This window comes from Prinia subflava, chromosome 7, assembly GCF_021018805.1.
Source record: "Prinia subflava isolate CZ2003 ecotype Zambia chromosome 7, Cam_Psub_1.2, whole genome shotgun sequence".
NCBI classification, from domain to species: domain Eukaryota; kingdom Metazoa; phylum Chordata; class Aves; order Passeriformes; family Cisticolidae; genus Prinia; species Prinia subflava.
In genome coordinates this window covers 9,936,384-9,954,914 of record NC_086253.1, presented here as the reverse complement: position 1 = coordinate 9,954,914, position 18,531 = coordinate 9,936,384, and the positions used below count along the sequence as shown (strand labels likewise).

General features: G+C 39.5%; 1 protein-coding gene across 1 annotated transcript in view; it reads left to right on the top strand.

Moving 5' to 3' along the window:
• Positions 1 to 12,859, top strand: part of CPZ (carboxypeptidase Z) — a 34,765-nt gene extending 21,906 nt beyond the window's left edge. Inside the window, exons 7-11 of the mRNA XM_063401552.1 lie at positions 1,908 to 2,066; positions 6,274 to 6,409; positions 7,478 to 7,617; positions 10,267 to 10,366; positions 12,072 to 12,859. Coding sequence (XP_063257622.1) covers positions 1,908 to 2,066; positions 6,274 to 6,409; positions 7,478 to 7,617; positions 10,267 to 10,366; positions 12,072 to 12,418 — 882 coding nt within the window. The 3' untranslated portion in view covers positions 12,419 to 12,859. The remainder of the gene's footprint in view (positions 1 to 1,907; positions 2,067 to 6,273; positions 6,410 to 7,477; positions 7,618 to 10,266; positions 10,367 to 12,071) is intronic.
• The last annotated feature ends 5,672 nt before the right edge of the window (positions 12,860 to 18,531 follow it).

The following is an 18,531-nucleotide window of genomic DNA, read 5'->3' as shown; positions in this document are numbered from 1 at the left end:
CCTGGGGACTGCTTTCTTCTCCCACTTCTGCATTGTGTGAGTGGGTGTGTGAAACTGCAAAAAGTGCTTTCCTTTTGGAATACCCTTTATCTGTCTTTTAAATTTTTTTATCATGTCATGTCCTTCCTGGAAACTCTGTTTAATCTTCCTTATTATGTAAACCCCCCCCTTGATTAGGTTTCTGGTGTGCAAAGTGCATTCTGTGTGTTCCTTAGTTGCTCAGACTTTATCTGTTACATCCCATTTTTTAAAGTTTTCTCTTTAAAATGCCAAAGCTGAAAGGGTTGTCACACAGAGATTCAGAGACTGCCACTGGGCTGATAAAAAAAATGAACCTGACCTGTTTTTCCTGGGGATCCATGACACAAACTGGTTTGTGTTCATATACTAATCACAAGGCACTGATTTAATGATTCACCTTGCAGCAGTGGGAGACTCAGGGTCCCATTTCTTCCCCAGTATGAGGTACAGCCTTTCACACTGGCTAAAGGCCCTAGTTCAGATCAATAGCTACAGAAGAACATTTTAGGGAAACCCAAACCCTAGAAGGACTAAGTTAAAAACTACAGCATCTATAGGGAGGTAGTCTCCTGTTAGGTCAGGAGCAGACAGGGTAATATCTTCTTCAATCATTCCAGGTAAAACTATGTTTAGATATGGCTTTTTCTTTGGCTTTCTGCCTCATTTTGAGCTATAATACATCCATGTTGCACCTTCACACCATTTTTCTCTGCTCCACACCTGGGTTTGTGGATCCCCAAAGGTTTTTTTAACAATAGCAGATTTGGGAGTGATCCAAAGAAAACAGGAATTACTATTGTTGAATCAAAAATATATATGTCTTTAGGGGCTTTATTAAGTTGGTTTGGTAGTTTTTTCTTGTTTGTTCTGGATGTTTTTCCCTGCACACTGTCACTAGGCTCTCTGGAGCCCTGGCTGCCTGGTTTTCTGACAGCTGATGGAGTCAAAGCAAAGGGTGCTGAGCAATCCCTAAGGCAGCCCTAAATAGATGCTGGATTAAGTTCATCCTAACAGGTATTTCTCATTTTTATAAAACCTGCATCTCTGCAGTTGTGCAGGGTCCGGATGAGCAGCTCTGCCCTCCTCAGGTTTTCCCCAGGTAACTTCCCCCAGCTGCAAGGAAAAGAACCCCAGCTCTCCAGGGGCACTGGTGTGAGTCTGGGCTTGCAGGGAGCGGCCACCAGATGCCACTGTTATCCCTAAGAACGAGCCAACACCGCAGCAAGTCCCGCAATTGCTCCTCAGAAAGCGGGTGGTGAAGGAGCCTCCTGCATTCGGGTGCCAGAACATCTCTTGAAGTCTGCTGCCCTCTCCCTTGGCCGCTGTTACTGAGGAGGGACTGTCAAAACCCCCTAAATTTGGTGACTTATCTGCAGGTAAACCACAGGCATTGCTGTGCTTTACACACATTAGTTTTCAGTTATTTACAGATTAACCCGGACCTAAGGATAGAAAATGCATTTTCAACAAGTAATGAGAACTGCAGATTTATCCCCACATTCCAGTTTATCCATTCAAAGCCAATCCTGCTTATTCAGAAATGAAATTATATAGGGAGTTTGGTAAGTAGTGATAAAATGCCACAAGTTTTCCAGCCTAAAGTACTGCCATCATCATGTGAAAATGTCACTAATGAAAAGTTTCTTCTCCTGTCAAATTTTCCCTTTCTTCTTTTGTTCCAGTTTTCCACATGTATATCATCCATTCCCTGGAGAAAACTGATTTTCTGCCCCAAGAAACTTTTGGGCTGGAAGAGCCAAAGAGCTTCTTCTCCTTTTGATGCAGTCTCTTCTCCACGGGGTTTCATCCAGGATCAAATTCCTTTGGAGTTACATTGCTAGTCACACCTTTTTTGTTTTGTTTTTTTTTTTTCTCCCGGATTTCAGGTGGCCCCTGAGACAAAAGCAGTCATGAAGTGGTTGAGGTCTATCCCATTTGTGCTCTCTGCCAGCCTCCATGGGGGTGAACTGGTTGTGACCTACCCTTATGACTATTCAAGGCATCCTATGGAAGAAAAAATGTTCTCTCCTACACCTGATGAAAAGGTAATATTGTTTTTTCAGGGTTAGGATGTTGGTTCCATTTGTAGAACTATGGAAACATTTACTTTTAATAAATAACAAACTTTGATTAATTTACATCATGTACATTTGTGTATATGTATGCAGGTATGTACTAAATATATAATAAATAACATATTTATATACATAACACAAGTCTATATACATACATATGATATGATATTATATTATCTCATTTGGGTAGAACTGATGCTAATAATGCCAAGGTCAAGTGTTCAATCCCCAGAGGGGATTGAGTTAAGAGGTGGACTTGATCCTTGTGGATTCCTTCCAACTCAGAATATTATGTGATTCTGATTTATACACTTATTTAATGTAATTTAACATATAGGATTGTTTACACACTATCAGCTTGGTCCGGAGAGATTTACCCATCTTTTGTGAGGCCAAATATGATTTCATAAAGCACAGATTGGGAAAATCCAGGTTTTAATTTTTTAAAGGGAGTAGGCTGTGGTATTTTTACCAGTGGTTTCCAGAATAAAAGGAGCGAACCTGACCAGCAGTGTTATTTTCCTGTGAAATCCATAAGGAATGGCGGGGGGAAAAGACTCTTTGCCATATGGTGGCAGCCTTGTAACATTTATTTCAGGTCAGATGAATGGGATTGGTTTCCCCCTCTTGTCCCTGGAAAGTTCCTCATTTGGGACTCACTGTAAATCTTCTGTGAAATTTTTTGCCATCTTCCCTATTTCCCTTTGGTTTCCTCAATCTAGTATTCATTGCTGACATGCCCACCAGGAGAACATGTAGCTTTTCAGCCTTCTAGCGTGTGCTAAAAATGTCTGTGGCCTCTTAAGAAAAGTGGTTCTTTATATAAACAAAGAGCAGTTGAAAATAGTCAGAAGTTGATCTTTGACTTGAAGCATCCTTTATCTTTGAGCACATCTCTAGGCTGACTTCTGAAATGACAGTTCTCACTAACACGTATTTAAAGATGTATGACTGTTAAACATTTTTCTGTAACTATCCATTTTTTCTGATCTGTACAATGCCTGCTGACTGTGTGTGTATTAAAATGATTTAGCAGTAAAATTAACCAGGCACTGCACAGTAAAAAGCCTGTGTAAGAAACATCAGGTGGGTGCTAATGCAAGCTGCAGAACCTCTTGCTGAGGACTGGTGGAAATCATAAAGCTGTGCTTTTACATCCCACTGCCTGGGCTAGGGCTATCCAGTGCATAGGTGGTGAAGGAGTATTGTCATGTGTGCTTTATCAAGCAGTTCACCCTGGAATGGAAGTACAGCAGTATTTCCATCAGCTCCACTCAGGGACAGGGTGTGTATTTTGAGTGAAAGGATGCAGCCACACAGACAAAGGGCTCCATCCCAGTGTAGGGCACAGCTGGACAAACCCTAATGGCACTCCTGGCTTGCAGCACAGTAAGACAGGGAACCCTATGCAGGGGACTGATGCATAGTCAGTGACTGCAAAATCTGGGAATTTGGCTACAAATCTGGAAGTTTAGAACATACAGGGGAGGGCTGGGGATGTCCTCAACGAAAACCTGATTTTTCAAATGACTCAGCACAGGAACCTCAACAGCACTGTCAGTATCACTTTAAATTTTGCACAGAAAGATATAAAATGTGTGCCTGTGAAGTGACCTGCATTTAAGTAATGTGAACTACAGCTGCTGCTGTCAGGGAAGCTGCATCCCATAATACAGCAGTTTGATTATCTGTCATACATTGGCCATAATCATTGTTCTGAATGCTGACCTGCTACATTTGCTGTGCAGGAAAAAACTTGCAGACCAGGGTGAAATGCTGCAGAGCAGATGATAGCCGAATATTAAAAAATCAAATTTTGAGAAATATATTCCAACTATATTTCCCCATTTGAAAATGCATCTGTGCTTCCATCTCCTTGTGTCCATCATGGTGCCTGCATGGAAGCACAAGGATCCTCTTTTTCCTCTGCTCCAAGACACTGAAAATTTCAAGTCTGTTTTTGGCCTGCACCACCTGGGCCAGTACCGGCTGAGAGCAAGGAGTCTCAAAGCTGGGTCCTTACACCCACATTCCTGCTTCTGGTTCAGCCCACCTAAATAAAAACTTTCCCATATTTTGGGGTTTAAGGAGATCGATATTTTAACAGTTTGTGTTACACAAGAAACTGAATTGATGCCTCTGCTCACCGGAGCAGAAATATCCACACCAAGTCAAGTTCACTCCCTTTGGTGAGTTGAAACGCTTCCTTCCCTCCCCCTGGAAAACCCAGCCTGTGACAGTCAGTGGGGTAAAAGTGCTGGCTGAGGTACCTGACCTCACTTTACAGAGTGAAACCTCACACTACCAAAGTCACAAGGATTCCTCTATTTTATCCCTTTTTCTTCCTGTAATTTATACCTAAAAATCTGAGTTTCCTTGTGGTCTATGACTGGTCATCCATTAGCTTCTAAGTGATAACAAACGTATTGTTATCCAGGAACTTTTAAATTTTATGGGGGTTTTTTTGGGGTTTTTTGGGTTTTTTTGGTTTTTTTAAACATAACTCTTTTTTTTAAAGCATAACTTTTTTTTTTTTTTTTTAATAGATTTCATTTGCTTTTGGAATTCTCACTTTCTCTTCTCACTACCACTTATCTTCTTTCACTTTAACTAGTGGCCAGGCAAAAGCCTTATGCCTCATGGTGTAAAACAAGTGGAGGCTTGGTCACTGGAAACACAACATCTGCAGATGTCTTTGTAAAAGTTGAGGATCTTCCACCTAATTTACATAGGCACCTTCTAAACTTTGTATCAAATACCTTCCATGGAAGGTTCAGAACTGGGACCCAGACTACTGCAGAAATTAAAGATATTAAGCCTGGCACTGGACTATTGGCAGTTCTTCTTAACATATTCAAAAGTTATCTAAAAGTTCATCATAATATATTCAATTAACATCTATTTTTTTTTCAGCAAAACTATAAAGAACACTTAATTTTCTGGTCTGAGCGTTATTTAGACACATAGAAATTTAAGGGAGGTACAAAAGCATTTTATATTGAGCCTGGATTTTTAGTTTCTGGTCATCACAAGTATTTCAGTAAAGTGCCTTTACACTTATATTAAACTCTCTTTCCACCTTTCCTTGGTCACCTACCTGATCCCATAATTGGCTCAGCCATGTGATTACTAGAAGCAATCACAAATATCAATCAATGCTGTGTGCTTGGTCATTTTGATCTTTACCCTTGATGAGAATACTAGAATAAAGTTTTAGGATCATTTCTAAAACCAGGATTTTAGCCACCAAACTTCTTGCACACATCATCTTAAGCAATATAGAATGAAACTCATGATGATGAATAGTAGGATCCAGTAGCATCTGATAAACTTGTAATTTCAACGTTGAAATCTGAGAGTCTAGCCTTAGCAGACGAGATGCAAATAAACAAAAAGGAGAGGAAGGATTTTTGTACAAAGTTGGAATAACCATTGGAGAAGAAGGGCAGGAACATGATTCAAATAAACGATTTCTTCAGATAACTGCTCTTTCTTCTGTCTTCACTGCATGTTCTGCCACTGTTCCTTTCTATGTGGTGACTGCTCTGCTCTTCATCAGTGTCAACTCTCTTTGGAAATCAGTGGTGACATCCTACATCACCACATTCTATCCTTCACTTTTTGGGAATGGTTTCTGCCCCACACAGAAGCAACTGTCTCTGAGATCAAACTGGCAGGTTTTCCTGTGTGAGTGATAAGTGTAAGGCAAATTGACACTGACTATTTTAAACAGCAGCACTCAGTGTGGAGATTTAGTTGGGCTCAAGGTAATATAGATATATTTTAAAGGGGTAAAGATATCAAAAGCTCAAGCAAATCGTAAAGGAGGACTAAATTTCAACTTTAAAACTTTAAAACCTGGGACTTGAAGTACAACCAAAAATGTCCTCTACTCCTGCCCCTGGTGGTAGACTGAAGCACAGTATCAAAAAATCCTCTGGTAATTTATAAATTGCCCCTGGATAAATACATCAGATTGCAGAGAAGAATCCTAGAGCAGAAGACAAATCAAAATTTCTTAGCGACAAACGAAACTTCCTTGCAGAGCAGTTCATCACCTCCTGCAGTCTCGAGGAACAGGGTGTCTCACTGTCTGGACTCACTGCAGCAATAGTTACAGCAATGGCAAAGTTTGCAGCTGGTAAAAGCAAACCTATTTCAATCCTCTCTGTTACAGGTGTTCAAAATGCTGGCTAAAGCCTATGCAGATGCACACCCCGTCATCTCAGACCGCTCTGAGCTTCGCTGTGGGGGGAATTTTGTACAACGTGGAGGTATTATAAATGGTGCTGAGTGGTACAGCTTCACTGGAGGTAAAACCACTTTACCATCATATCGAGTGAGGTAAAACCTCTATGTGACCTTTACAAGACACCAGGGTTTGAACAAAATGATTTCATTCGTTTCAGTTTGGTTAAGGTCCTACCTGTGCTAAAGATAATTTGTAGGAGATTTAAGTAGTAAAATCTACATTAGTAATGTTTTTATGAAGATAATATGGGATGCATTCAACCCCAATGGGACTTGAGAAAAATTAACAAGTTATGCAAGGTTCAAATTTGTTATATCACATATTTTTATTTTAAATTCTGACATGTATAAATAAATGCTTAATGCTATCCTTTCATTCCTTAGCAGCATGAGTCTGAATCCATCTTGTGGACTATGCATGTGCTGCTTTCTCATCTGTTTAAATAAATTCCTTTTTCTGGGAAAACTACAACAGAGACAAATCTCCAATGTGCTTCTATTGTTAATTTGATTTCCCCAATAATAGTATTTTGTTTTCTTTAGAATTCCCTGAATACTTGTATGGCTAAAATAGTGTCCATAAATTTTCAGCTGTGCTTCAGTTGTGTTTTCCAATAAGACTCAGCTGGATCCCCAAATAATGATGTTGAAACTAAACATTTGGAATGCTTTGGGGCACACGTGAGAATGAGGTTTAGACCTTTTTGGCTTACATTCCTCCCAAAATTATGCCCAATGTCTTTTGTACTGAAACAGTTTTGAACATAATAATAGCAAAAGGTCATTTCTCTTCTGGTGACCCTTGGCCATCACTTCTAATACAGCTGATTATACAATTAGTGTGATTAACCAATTTTTATTGCTCTATTGCTACCTTTTGGCCAGGTGAATAATAATGTCAAATTATGCTTTTTTTACTGAAAGAAATTTTATTGTATTTAGTTAATTTATAACTGAAACAAGTTGTAGAATTCTGAATTTGTTGAACACTTTTTATATATTAGCACGCACTTTTTACAGTATAGTAACCCACACCCACAGGGATGGCATTCAGCTGACTGAGCACTAAAGCTCCAGTTAAAATCTGCACGGCTGTTCATGAATCCTCCTCTTTCTTTTTAAACCTATAGGTATGGCAGATTTTAATTACCTTCACACAAACTGCTTTGAAGTTACCGTGGAGGTCGGATGTGAAAAGTTTCCTTTGGAGGAAGAACTGTTCACAATCTGGCATGAAAACAAAGGTGCCCTTCTGAATTACATGGAAATGGTACTGCTCTGCTTTTGCAGGCCTTTTTGCTTTCTGTTTTTCTCTTTCATTCTTTGTCAAAATTAATTTCTTTGCTGTTTTCCTGGTTAGCTCTCGAGATGATGCTGAATCAATCACACTCTCCTCCAGGGGCCCCAGTGCCTCAGTTTCTCTAGCAGGACACAGGTGGTATTTTGTCAATGCTGCAGAAAGGACTGAGACTGAGGACTGCAAAGGCCTTGAAAATAGTGAGAAAGAGAATTATCTGTGAATGCTTTGGACAGCATTATTCATCAGCTGTCCAAAATTTAACACTAGAGAAAATCTTAATATTCAGAAAAGTATGAATCAACCTTCCTCTTGAAGACTAAAGCAACAAGATCTGCTCTCCAGAGAGCTTCCTGAAATTTTCCTTTCCACATTCCATGTTTGTGTCCCAAACCCTACTGTCCTCCACAGTAAATTTAGATTTAACTAAAATCTTGCTAGAAATGTCATTTACACACTTTCCATCTTCATTTCTTTATTAAAGTAGGTATTAAATATCAGAAGCCAAATCTTCTAAAGGAAGAACTGTGTGTCTCTGAGCATTAGAACACACCACTTAAATGTCACTTTTAATAATAAGTTTAAGCTTAGCAAAAACAAATACCTCACTGACAATAAGTAAGTGAGCACAGAAACAGAAGTTGCTCATCTTTCTCTCAGCCATTAGTAGATTAGCTTTCTGTCATGCCTTATTTTGATAGACTATGCAGTAATTTAAAATTGTTAGGAGTGTTTTTATGGCCTTTCTAAGCAACCTCTTGCTACTTGTGGTAAGTATTATCATTCAATAAAGTCTACAGTACAGACCACCAAGCTCATTTCGTTTTACAGCTGTCTGATGAAAATGAGTTTTAGTGAATCCAAATGGAGCTGGGTTAAATCCATATATATTACAGTTGAAGTCTTCAAGATGTAAAGATTTTATAGTGTGAGATACTGTAGAAGTCTGTGCCTGAAAAGCTTTCTGAGTAAATGCAGGACAGTAAGCAAAACAACTTTGCAGATAAGGATGACTGAATTACCCCTGATAAAGATTAAGTCTGCCATAACCAATTCAAACTTTTCTGATTCTGATATATACCAGGCTGTTTGGTGTGTATACAAATCTACTTGGCTTAACACACAGAAGTAGAATTCATTTTCTTAAATGCTGATCTCTTCTCCCCATCAGAAACAATATCAAAACACCCTGCCAAACTCACGTGACACAGATTTGGGGAAAAATGAAAAACAGTACATTTACTAAGGCAAACCAAAGCAAGATTATTAAGGAAATTTCAGTTTTGTCATTTTTATCCTGTCATGTTATAATTGCAAAATTATTATTGAAGCTGGATGAGATCACACCACTTTAAGTATGTCCATACTGTAAATTAAATTTGAGTCTGAGATGACTCTTCTGACCATATTTACTCCCCATCCATATGACAAATCCCCAAGTTTGTGCTGCAAAGCAAATTGCAGTGCTTCATTATAAGGGGTAGTTCTCTAGTTTTCAAATCCTTATATTGAGTTGTTCCCAAACCTTCCAGTGAATAGCTTCACTCAGTATGGAACAGCTGCTTAAGAAGAGCAGTGACAACACAGTCTCACCTTAAATTAAAAACTGCTCTCAATAGACTAGACTTTTTTTCCCCAAACTTTGTGCTATCAATTACTGTAAATTTGGATACTTTAATGGGTATTTTTAAACATCTTTATATTCCAACAGAAAACAAAATATGTTTTTCCTGTTGATTTGATGCTTTGTGTTTTTTTCTATTCTTTTGTGACAAGGGTACTGGGGAAGGGAAAGTGAGAGGAAGAGACAAGAAGAGGTGAGGAAGTGAAGTAAAAAACGACTCAAGTTCGTCATAGCTATTCAGAGAAAAAATAAAAATGGAATTATTTTTCACTTAAAAAGGTCATATAGATTTCCCCATATAAAATATTTTAAATTTGGAACACTGTAAAAAGAGAACCTTAAGAGGCTTAATGTTTAAATACTTTGAACTTTTTTTCTGTTTTGTTTTATTTTGCTGAACTTCCAATATAGCTGTTTGAGCACCTCCTTGCATGACAGAATTCACATTGCTCTTTAGTTTGTCACCAAGCACATTTCTCAACAGCTCGAGCAGCTCAGCTCTGTGCTTGTAGAGAAGGGGAAATGGCTGTCATGCACACTGCTGTCATGACATTCTGACAGGCAGTGAAGTGTAGGCAGCAGAGTGATGATGAGTCACAAGTACCTGAAGTGATGCCTTCCCTTTGTGCTCAGAGCAGCAGATTGGTTTTGAAAGCCTTAACTTTTCATTTCTTTGTGGTTCTGTGTCTAGGGCAGGCATTCAGAAACAGTCCTTAAATACTGTGGTCAGACCATGAGGTGCCAGTGATCTGTGCAGAGAAGGATCTCTCAGTGCAGAGCCACATACCTATCCCAAAAAAAGCTCTGGTTCCATTACCCCTTTCCCTCAGTCCCCTTGGACCTCCCGAAATAGGGAATTTTATCTGAAGGGGCATTATCTCCTGAGAGCCTCCAAATGGGTTGGGCTTTTTGACAATTGTTTCCTCTCTACAAATGTTTCCTTGTGATGAGGAGGTGGTATTGCAGTCAGTGACTCCCATCTAACTTTGCTTTGCCAGGTTCATCGTGGGATAAAAGGAATTGTGTCCGATAAGTTTGGCAACCCGATAAAAAACGCTCGAATTTCAGTCAGGGGCATTCAGCATGATGTCACCACAGGTAATATTTTTAGTTTAAGATTTTTGCTGAAGCAGAGTAGAAGTACTGAGAGCTTAACCTGCAAAAGTATTGTCATGTAGAAATGGCACCCTTAATGGAAAACTGAAGGCTCAGGTGGGAGTTCTCTTGTAGAATAACAAGAGAGAAGACATCAAGCTGGCTGCTAAGTCTGTCCTGTCTCTGGGATGATGGAGTTGTTGATGAGAAAAATTTCACCTGGAACAGTCTGCTGTCCACCAAAGCCAGTGTTTTGGGGAATATGGCAACAGCTGTGCTCAGAGGCTGTAATTCAGCACGTGGAGATGTGGAGCCTTGATGGAATAAGTTATTAGAGATGCTGTGAACATGTTATAGTTAGTACAGTAAGATTCCCTCTAATTTTTACAGCTAGAATAATTACAGAAATTAAAGGGTCTACAACCTTTCCTGTTCATGCAGAAACAGATAAATATGTGCAATTTTTGCACAATTATTATTAGAACATTGAATTATGTCCACTTCATACCTGTCACCAACTGGTAAACACATATTGGGGCACATACAGCTGTTACTTTTCACAGTCATAAAGTTCTCAACTCTTAGGCTGTCAATAAAATCAATGTTTTCTTTTTATTATTGATTTCAGAGAGAACAGGGTAGGCCATAGAAGTGCAAGATAGAAGATATGAATGGTTACATTTTGCTCTAATGATAGTTGTTGAATCAATTTGGAAAGCCAGAGAGGCTTATAATGTAGTGGATGTTTTTCCAGCTTTCAAAAAAACCAGCAGTAGAGGGGATACAATAGTGGAGATGATGCACATTCTTGAGGCTGGTGGGAGGCTCTGGCACGAATTAGGGTCTTTTTCAAACTTCTTCCCAGAAGAAGTTTGGAACTGGCTTCCCATTGGCAGTGGACTTTTAAGGGATTAAGAATTAAATAAAAATATGTTTACACTGTAGGGAAGAGAGTATTTGTTCTGAGTTAGGTGGGGTTAAAAATATCATATGGTTAAAAAGTTTTTTGATTTTAGTGTTAAAAAGAACTAAGAGATTCCACGAGAAAATAGTGTTCATGCAACACTAACTGAGCTAAGAGACTTGCCATTCAAAATAAAGGAAATATAAAATGAGGAATAAATTTTTCAGTTTTAAAGCTCCTTGCTTTTGCCTGAAGGGTCTAACCTTCAGCTGGAGGAAATTTACACCCATTTTACACTAATGGCAATTTATACCAGCTGCAGCTCCAACTCCACAGTCTTACATGCGAGAATGTCTGCAAAGTAATTGAATGTAATTTAATAAAAAGAGGGATTTCTTAACTCCTTAGACATTCTAAATATATATATATATGTATATATATTGCAGCCTGGATTCTGATTTCACTTTCTTGAGTTTCACACAGTTTTAAATTAGTTTCTTTGGGAGTTATTCCTTGTACCGTTGGGAAAAGCAGAATGGAGGGAAGCATCTCTTTCCCGTGACGCAGGAACAGCTATTACTGACATTTTGTATGCGAATTTTACTCCATTAGCTCCCAAGGGCCAGGTTTTCACAGGTGAAGTCCCTTTTTGTCATCTAGAGTTTGCCTCCAAACATTTTTCATAATCTGAGCTGCTTCCCTTAGCTGCTTGTGCCATCTGTGCGCCCACGGGCGCGTGTGCAGCGCAGAGTCCGCGCGGCTGAAAGCTGAGCCGGGTTTTGTTGTGCCTGTCCCTTTCCCAAGCTGCCGATGGAGACTACTGGCGGCTCCTGCCCCCAGGGACGTACCTGATCAGTGCCCAGGCGCCGGGCTACAGCCGGGTGATGAAGAGGGTCACCATCCCTGCCAGGATGAAGCAGGCCGGCCGAGTGGACTTCGTGTTGCGGCCGGCGGAGGCCTGGCCCAGCAAGCTGCTCCGCCGCTCCATGGAGGACGCGTACGACCCTAATGACCCGCTGGAACTGTTCGACCCTCACGCCCGGCCCCAGGCTCGAGGAGGGTCGTCCCCAGGCAGGGAGAAGCCCTGGTGGTGGTCGTACTTCAGCTCTCTGGACCTGCACAAGCCTCTGTGGCTGCTCAAGCAGCGCTGAGGGCACCGCTGCGCTCCGCTCGCCACGGTGCCCTTCCACTCCCTTCCAGACACCCTCACGGCTCTTGGCGATATTTAAATGTCTCCTTTGAAAATATAATATTAATTCAAGCACGCTTGCTTCTTTTGTTTTCTCTTTGCACATGACTGAGTATATTCAAGTGGGTTTTTAAGTATTAAAAACAATGGTGCACATCCATTCAAAGGCCAGATTTTATGCAGGTTTTTTTTTTTTTCTTGGTAATGCTCTGTACTTCTGCCCATGTAGTTAATCATCACATTCATTATTTATTAGATCCTAAGTACCTGCAGGAAAATATTCCTGATCCTTTAATGCATTTTTGTGCATGTTTTAATACATTAATGATAACATGCTAAAAACAACATTCAGAAACACTCAGAAAACTCTTTTTATTTTGCCTTTTTACATTAGCATATTAAGTTCATTACCTCTTCTAATAACAGCTCAAAATGTAGGGCTTTTTTTTGATTTTAAATGTTTTTATAAATTTAAAAATAGGCTTTTAATGTATTTAGCAAAATACTGGAAAATGCCTTTACTGCTGGAAATACACACATCCTATAAATGTGTGTAGACATAGAAAAATATATGAGATAATTCATGAGGAATTTAGCTAAAGCGTGACATATTGCACTGAAGTTTTAACATTGTGCACTGTTCTGAGCCTACGTACACATTAATGAAACTTGTAGGCATCAAAGAAATCAAACTTCTTTTCAAGATACTTGAGTAAAGCTTAGTGAATTGTGTTCTTGCAAGGTGCTGTCCTTTCTCAAATATCAGATGCAAAGTAATTTTCAAGGTGATATATAAAAAAAGTCCTTGATTTTGATGAAACACTTAGGCCTACACTTCCTTTTGGCCTGAACTGTTAATGAATTCCCTATACAGACAGTATTTCCCCCTCTCAATGCCACGGGGCGTGAATAGTGTGATTGTTGGAGCTGATATACTTTCTGCAGAGGCTGCTGGATTAGATGTGTGGATTGCCCTAGGAATTCTAGAAACTTTTTTGCTCATCTTAGGTAAAGCAGCCCCATTGCATGAACCCCATGGTCCACAGGCACATATCTCAGACTGTAGCTTCCTAGGAAGACCCAAGAGATGAATGATCTTAATTCTGCAACCAGATGCTGCACATGGCTAAGTACTTTATTCCCAGTTGTAATCTGATTGAAGTTAGGAGTCTGTTATTCAAGTGCTTGGATGTCTGCAGGACTGGAGACTATGTTAAAATGAAAGAAAATTATTTCAGAGCATTAGCAAAAAGTAATTATATGGGAGTGAAGGTAGTGCACGCACATGGATAAGTGTTCCTTGCCCAGGCTTGCCAAGTTAAAGGAACTCTGAACCCTAAATATGCCAAAGAAAATCGAGCAGGAGATACACCTCCAGACTTTATTTCCAGCAATAGGTATTACTACTGTTTTCTGTGGTCATTTTTTTCAAAGCCAGCTTCCTGTGAAAACACTGGTAAAGCTAACAAAATCAGAATAATATGCCAAGTATTAGCTGCACTTATTAAGCACATAATGTGTTGCATGCTTAGAAGGATGTTTTCTCAAAGTATTTTGTAGATTCTCACAAAGCTGTTTAGAAATTTTTTCAATTGATCACAGTAAACCCAAGACCACTGAAATGCAAAACAGAATGACTGTGCAGAAAATCCACTTCTTCCCTGCAGTCCTGAGTCAAAATAGCAGATGAGAGTCAAGACTTGGGAAATACGATTTCTGAGCAGGTTGTAAAGTCATCTTATGTTTGAGACTTTTGAAAAAGTAGTTTGCTGTGCTACTATATCACTTATGTGAAAATGGTATGAGAGAGAAAGAATAGCCTCTCTGCCCACCTCAGTCATAAAAAGAGGTGTCTAGCAGAGAAAAAGTTAATATCAGAACCTTCTGCAGGTTCACACTCAACAGCCTGTATGGAAGGGATGTATCAAACTACATTGAAATAACTGTGAGGCTCTTGGGAAAAGGTGTGCTTCAGTCTTCTGGAGCTATTTAATCTTTTTCACAAGAGGAATTCTTCAGTTTTCAGTTCCCTTGGATGTGAAAAAGACTAGTAGAATGACTAAGTAACTCCCAAAAATCGACTTTACTTTAGATGAGATTTTGGGCATATTTATTGTTGCTTTTGCAAAGAAAAGGAAAGAAGGAAAGAAAAGGAAGGATAGAGGGAGAAAGAAAGAAAGAAAGAAAGAAAGAAAGAAAGAAAGAAAGAAAGAAAGAAAGAAAGAAAGAAAGAAAGAAAGAAAGAAAGAAAGAAAGAAAGAAAGAAAGAAAGAAAGAAAGAAAGAAAGAAAGAAAGAAAGAAAGAAAGAAAGAAAGAAAGAAAGAAAGAAAGAAAGAAAGAAAGAAAAGGAAAAAAGGAAAAAAGAAAAGGAAAAAAGAAAAAGAAAGGAAAGAAAGAATTGGTCAAAGCCAGCCAAGTAACAATGTAACCAAAATTAGTATCACCATTCTATTTTTATTTGAGATTAATATAAACATAGTTCTATATATATATATATACATGTGAGAGAAAGTATTGGATGTGTATCCTGAACTGGATTACATAAATTTTCTCCAATGTTTATTTAAATCGAGCAATGTATGTTTAATATCAGACAGTTTTGTTAAAAAAAAAAGCATAACCCAAAATAACCCACCCCGTGACTGTAATATGGTTCAAAGGATTTTTAAGTGTGGTGAAATTTAAGCAGCTGTAGGCAGCTCTGTAACTAATACATGGAAATGAACACAGTGATCAGCTCTCACATGCACCTCTGTAAGATGCTCATATACAGAGTTTAATGGAACATAAATTTAGGAGAATATTAAATAGTTTTTAAATAGAAAGAGGGATTAAAAGGCTTCAATGAAACATGCCCTCCTACAAGTGAAGTGAAATTAACCTAGGAAAGAAGTGAGAAATAACCAAAATTTTCTGGCAGTCTCTGTTATGCTTGAACCCTGCCTTGAAGACTTGGCTTGGCCTTTTTCCAGTTCTACTTTGGATCGTGACAGGTTCAGCAGCCAGACGGTGCTGTCAGAAATTATAGTGTGTGTTCATCAGACTCCCTCTCCTTTTAAGTCAGAGTCTACATAATTTTTTTCAATTACCTTCCAACCACATATTGAACAGTATTGATGTATGTTTTTGCAACATCCTCCTTAATAATTAATTTCCCAGTCTCCATATTTATTTCAGAGGGATCTTCTCTACCATGGAGCCAAACTTTTCTGCACAATCACACTGGTAAGTGTTTTGACCTTCCAACTGTCCAGACCTCATTGCTCTGCCAGCAATGAATCTTCCCAAGTCAAAGCATGCAAATCTACCTAACAGCATTACAAGCATAAAGCTATGCTTATGTCATGTGCAATTTCTCTTTCGCTCACATGTCAGAAAAAAGCCAAGAACACATAAAAAAGTATCAGCAGTTAAATCCCAAGCTGTGTGCATGAATTATTCAAAAGAAGATTTGTGTCTTTGTTCCATTCATAAAACTTTTGAGATCAAAACCAGCAATAACAAACAAAGGCATAGAAGTTTGTAGCTGTTTACATTTTTGTCTCCTGAAACAAAATTGTCTTCCAGTCTTGCACCTCCCACATATAGGAAGGAGCATCTTTTTTTTTCCTTACGACAGGAAAGAAGAGAAAGGTGTCCTAAGCTAATTGCTGAAAACAGAGCTTGAAGTGTAAAAATCACTGAGTAATAGAAGCTCCTCCTGCTATCATGTTTCACAGTGTTTAAGTTTTTCTCCCTTTCATGCCTTGGTTTAGCAGCTAAAGGGAAGCACTCCAAAACAATATTGCAGTCTGTTCTGAAGTACTGGGAACCAGCTGTCGATCAGAGTTTGCCCAGCCAGTGCCATTTCTTTGTGTCCATCACTCTAGTATTGCACTGCAATTGAAAAGCAAGCCAGAGATGTCCTTAGTGGTTACAAAAGCAGCCATCAAAACGAGACAAGTCTGTGTGTCTCAGAGGTGATGATGCCTCAGACAGACTGGGAGATCTGTCATGGGTGGGCATTCACCCTACAGCAGTGAGGCACTGGGGATTCAACCTTTAGGAGAGGAGGAACAACAGGGATCAGAGCTGTTCGAGTGTCTTGGATGGAAATGTGAGCTGAAGCTGATACACCTCTTTACAAAGCTCCTGTCAGAGGTACTCGCATGCTGTTTTCATTCACTGTAAGATGTGCCTTTTGAAGCTTCCACAGAGTAAAAGGAGCGGATGGGGAGGTTGCACTATACTTCCCCTGCTGTCTTCGTCTTCACAGCATCTTGGAGGAGAGATCCCCTTTGACATTTGTCTTTTCTGACATCTTGCAGTCTCAAGTCGTGCAGGCAAAGGGCTTCTCATTGACCTCCTTGGTGGGGCAGCCAGACCTCTGTGTGACACCAGAAGGTGTCTCTGTAGTGGCTCTTTGATGACCTTTTTGATCCTGGCTCCAGGTCTGCTTACATCGGAGTGTGAGAGCCTGGAAAAAGGGGTGGGGATGGTCTTTTTAGTTTGGTTTTATTTCTTACTACGTTACTCCGTTTTTGATTAACAATAAAATCTTCACCAAGTCACATCTGTTCTGCCTCCAACAATAAGTGGGATTTGAATTTCCATAAGCATCAGGGTCTTCAATAAAAAGATATTGTAATGATGAGGACAGATTTTTTTGCCTATTTCATAAGTAGGTGTGAGATATCTCCTAAGGAGATGCTGGCAGTCTTATCAGCAAAAGATGCTGAAAAAGATAAGAAAATGTTTTGCAGGGAGGTGATGATATAACTTTATGAAGTAAATCCATTTAATGAAGGTTATCAGACGAGAATAGTTGTATTATGGTTTTTACTATCCCTTCTCATCAGCTTTCCTTACAAGAACCAAGTTGGCACAGAGTTGTTACCCAGGCTGCCTCCTGTTGACCATAAGAAGTCTGGGCAGGTCATCAGGAGATCAGGGACGTGGTGGCCTTGAGGGCAGGACGGTGCTGAGGACTTTTGCAGGCACAGCTGCCACCCAAGGGAAGTGAACAAACTAGCCAAGTATTAACATAACACTTTCCCTGGGGGAAGGAGAAAAAATGCACTTCTGAGATGGTATGACTGTGTAAATTCTTGCTGGACTGACTGCAAATTGTACCTGTGGCTGAAACAGGAATGCAGGAAACTCTGGTCTGGGTCAGACCAGTGGTCACCTCTGTGCAGCGCTCCCTGAGGCTGGCAGCTAATCCTCCCCAGAGAGGGGGCACAAGGCATGGCCAGGGAGCCTCTGCCTTTAAAGGAGGGTGTTTTCTTGTGCACATTAGAGACTTTAGGCAGACAAAGATTCTGTGATGTAGCTGCATTTGGTTCACATTTCAGTGCTGCAAAGTGCTTCTGAGCAAAGCCTCGACCATTTTCCCCAGGCAAAGATGTTTAAATTGAGCTGGTATATCACAAACTCTTTTTGGGAAGTAGAATAAAGCCAGTGGTTGTGTCTGTGTCAGCTGAATAAATATAACAATCTCTGGCCAGGGTTTAGTTCTGGGATGTCACTGTGTCCTGTAGCAGGGCTGGGGCAGCACTGAGGGAGGTCCCCACGTGTCTCTGCATCCCTGTGCCCATGATGTGAGCTCTTCTGAGTCTTGAAGAAATGCCATGAGCCTTTATTAAACCACAACACAGTTTACTCTTTTTCTCACTCATGCAGGAAATCCTCTAAAAGAACTCTAAATTGGAAAAGAATTTTTATGTTTATTAAATTTGAAATGTCACCAGCCAGGACTCCAAAAATTAGAATGTTCACTTGGAACATGTCTTAATTCACACACGCACACTGGTGCATTCATACATACACACACACACATGCATGTGCACGTACATAAAGGCATATTTTTATAGAATGGACATAAAAACAATAATGGATTATAAGTTACATCATATACTACTTATTATTTTTCATTGCAGAAATCAGAAAGATATTCAAGACATTAGGAATAAAAAGCAATATTGTCTTTATTATTTAATTCAGTTATTATTTCTGAAGACTTGATAAATTGTTTCAAATCAAATAATATCTTGAAAATCCATTTTCAAAAGCAGATGAGTCACAAAACCTAAGGT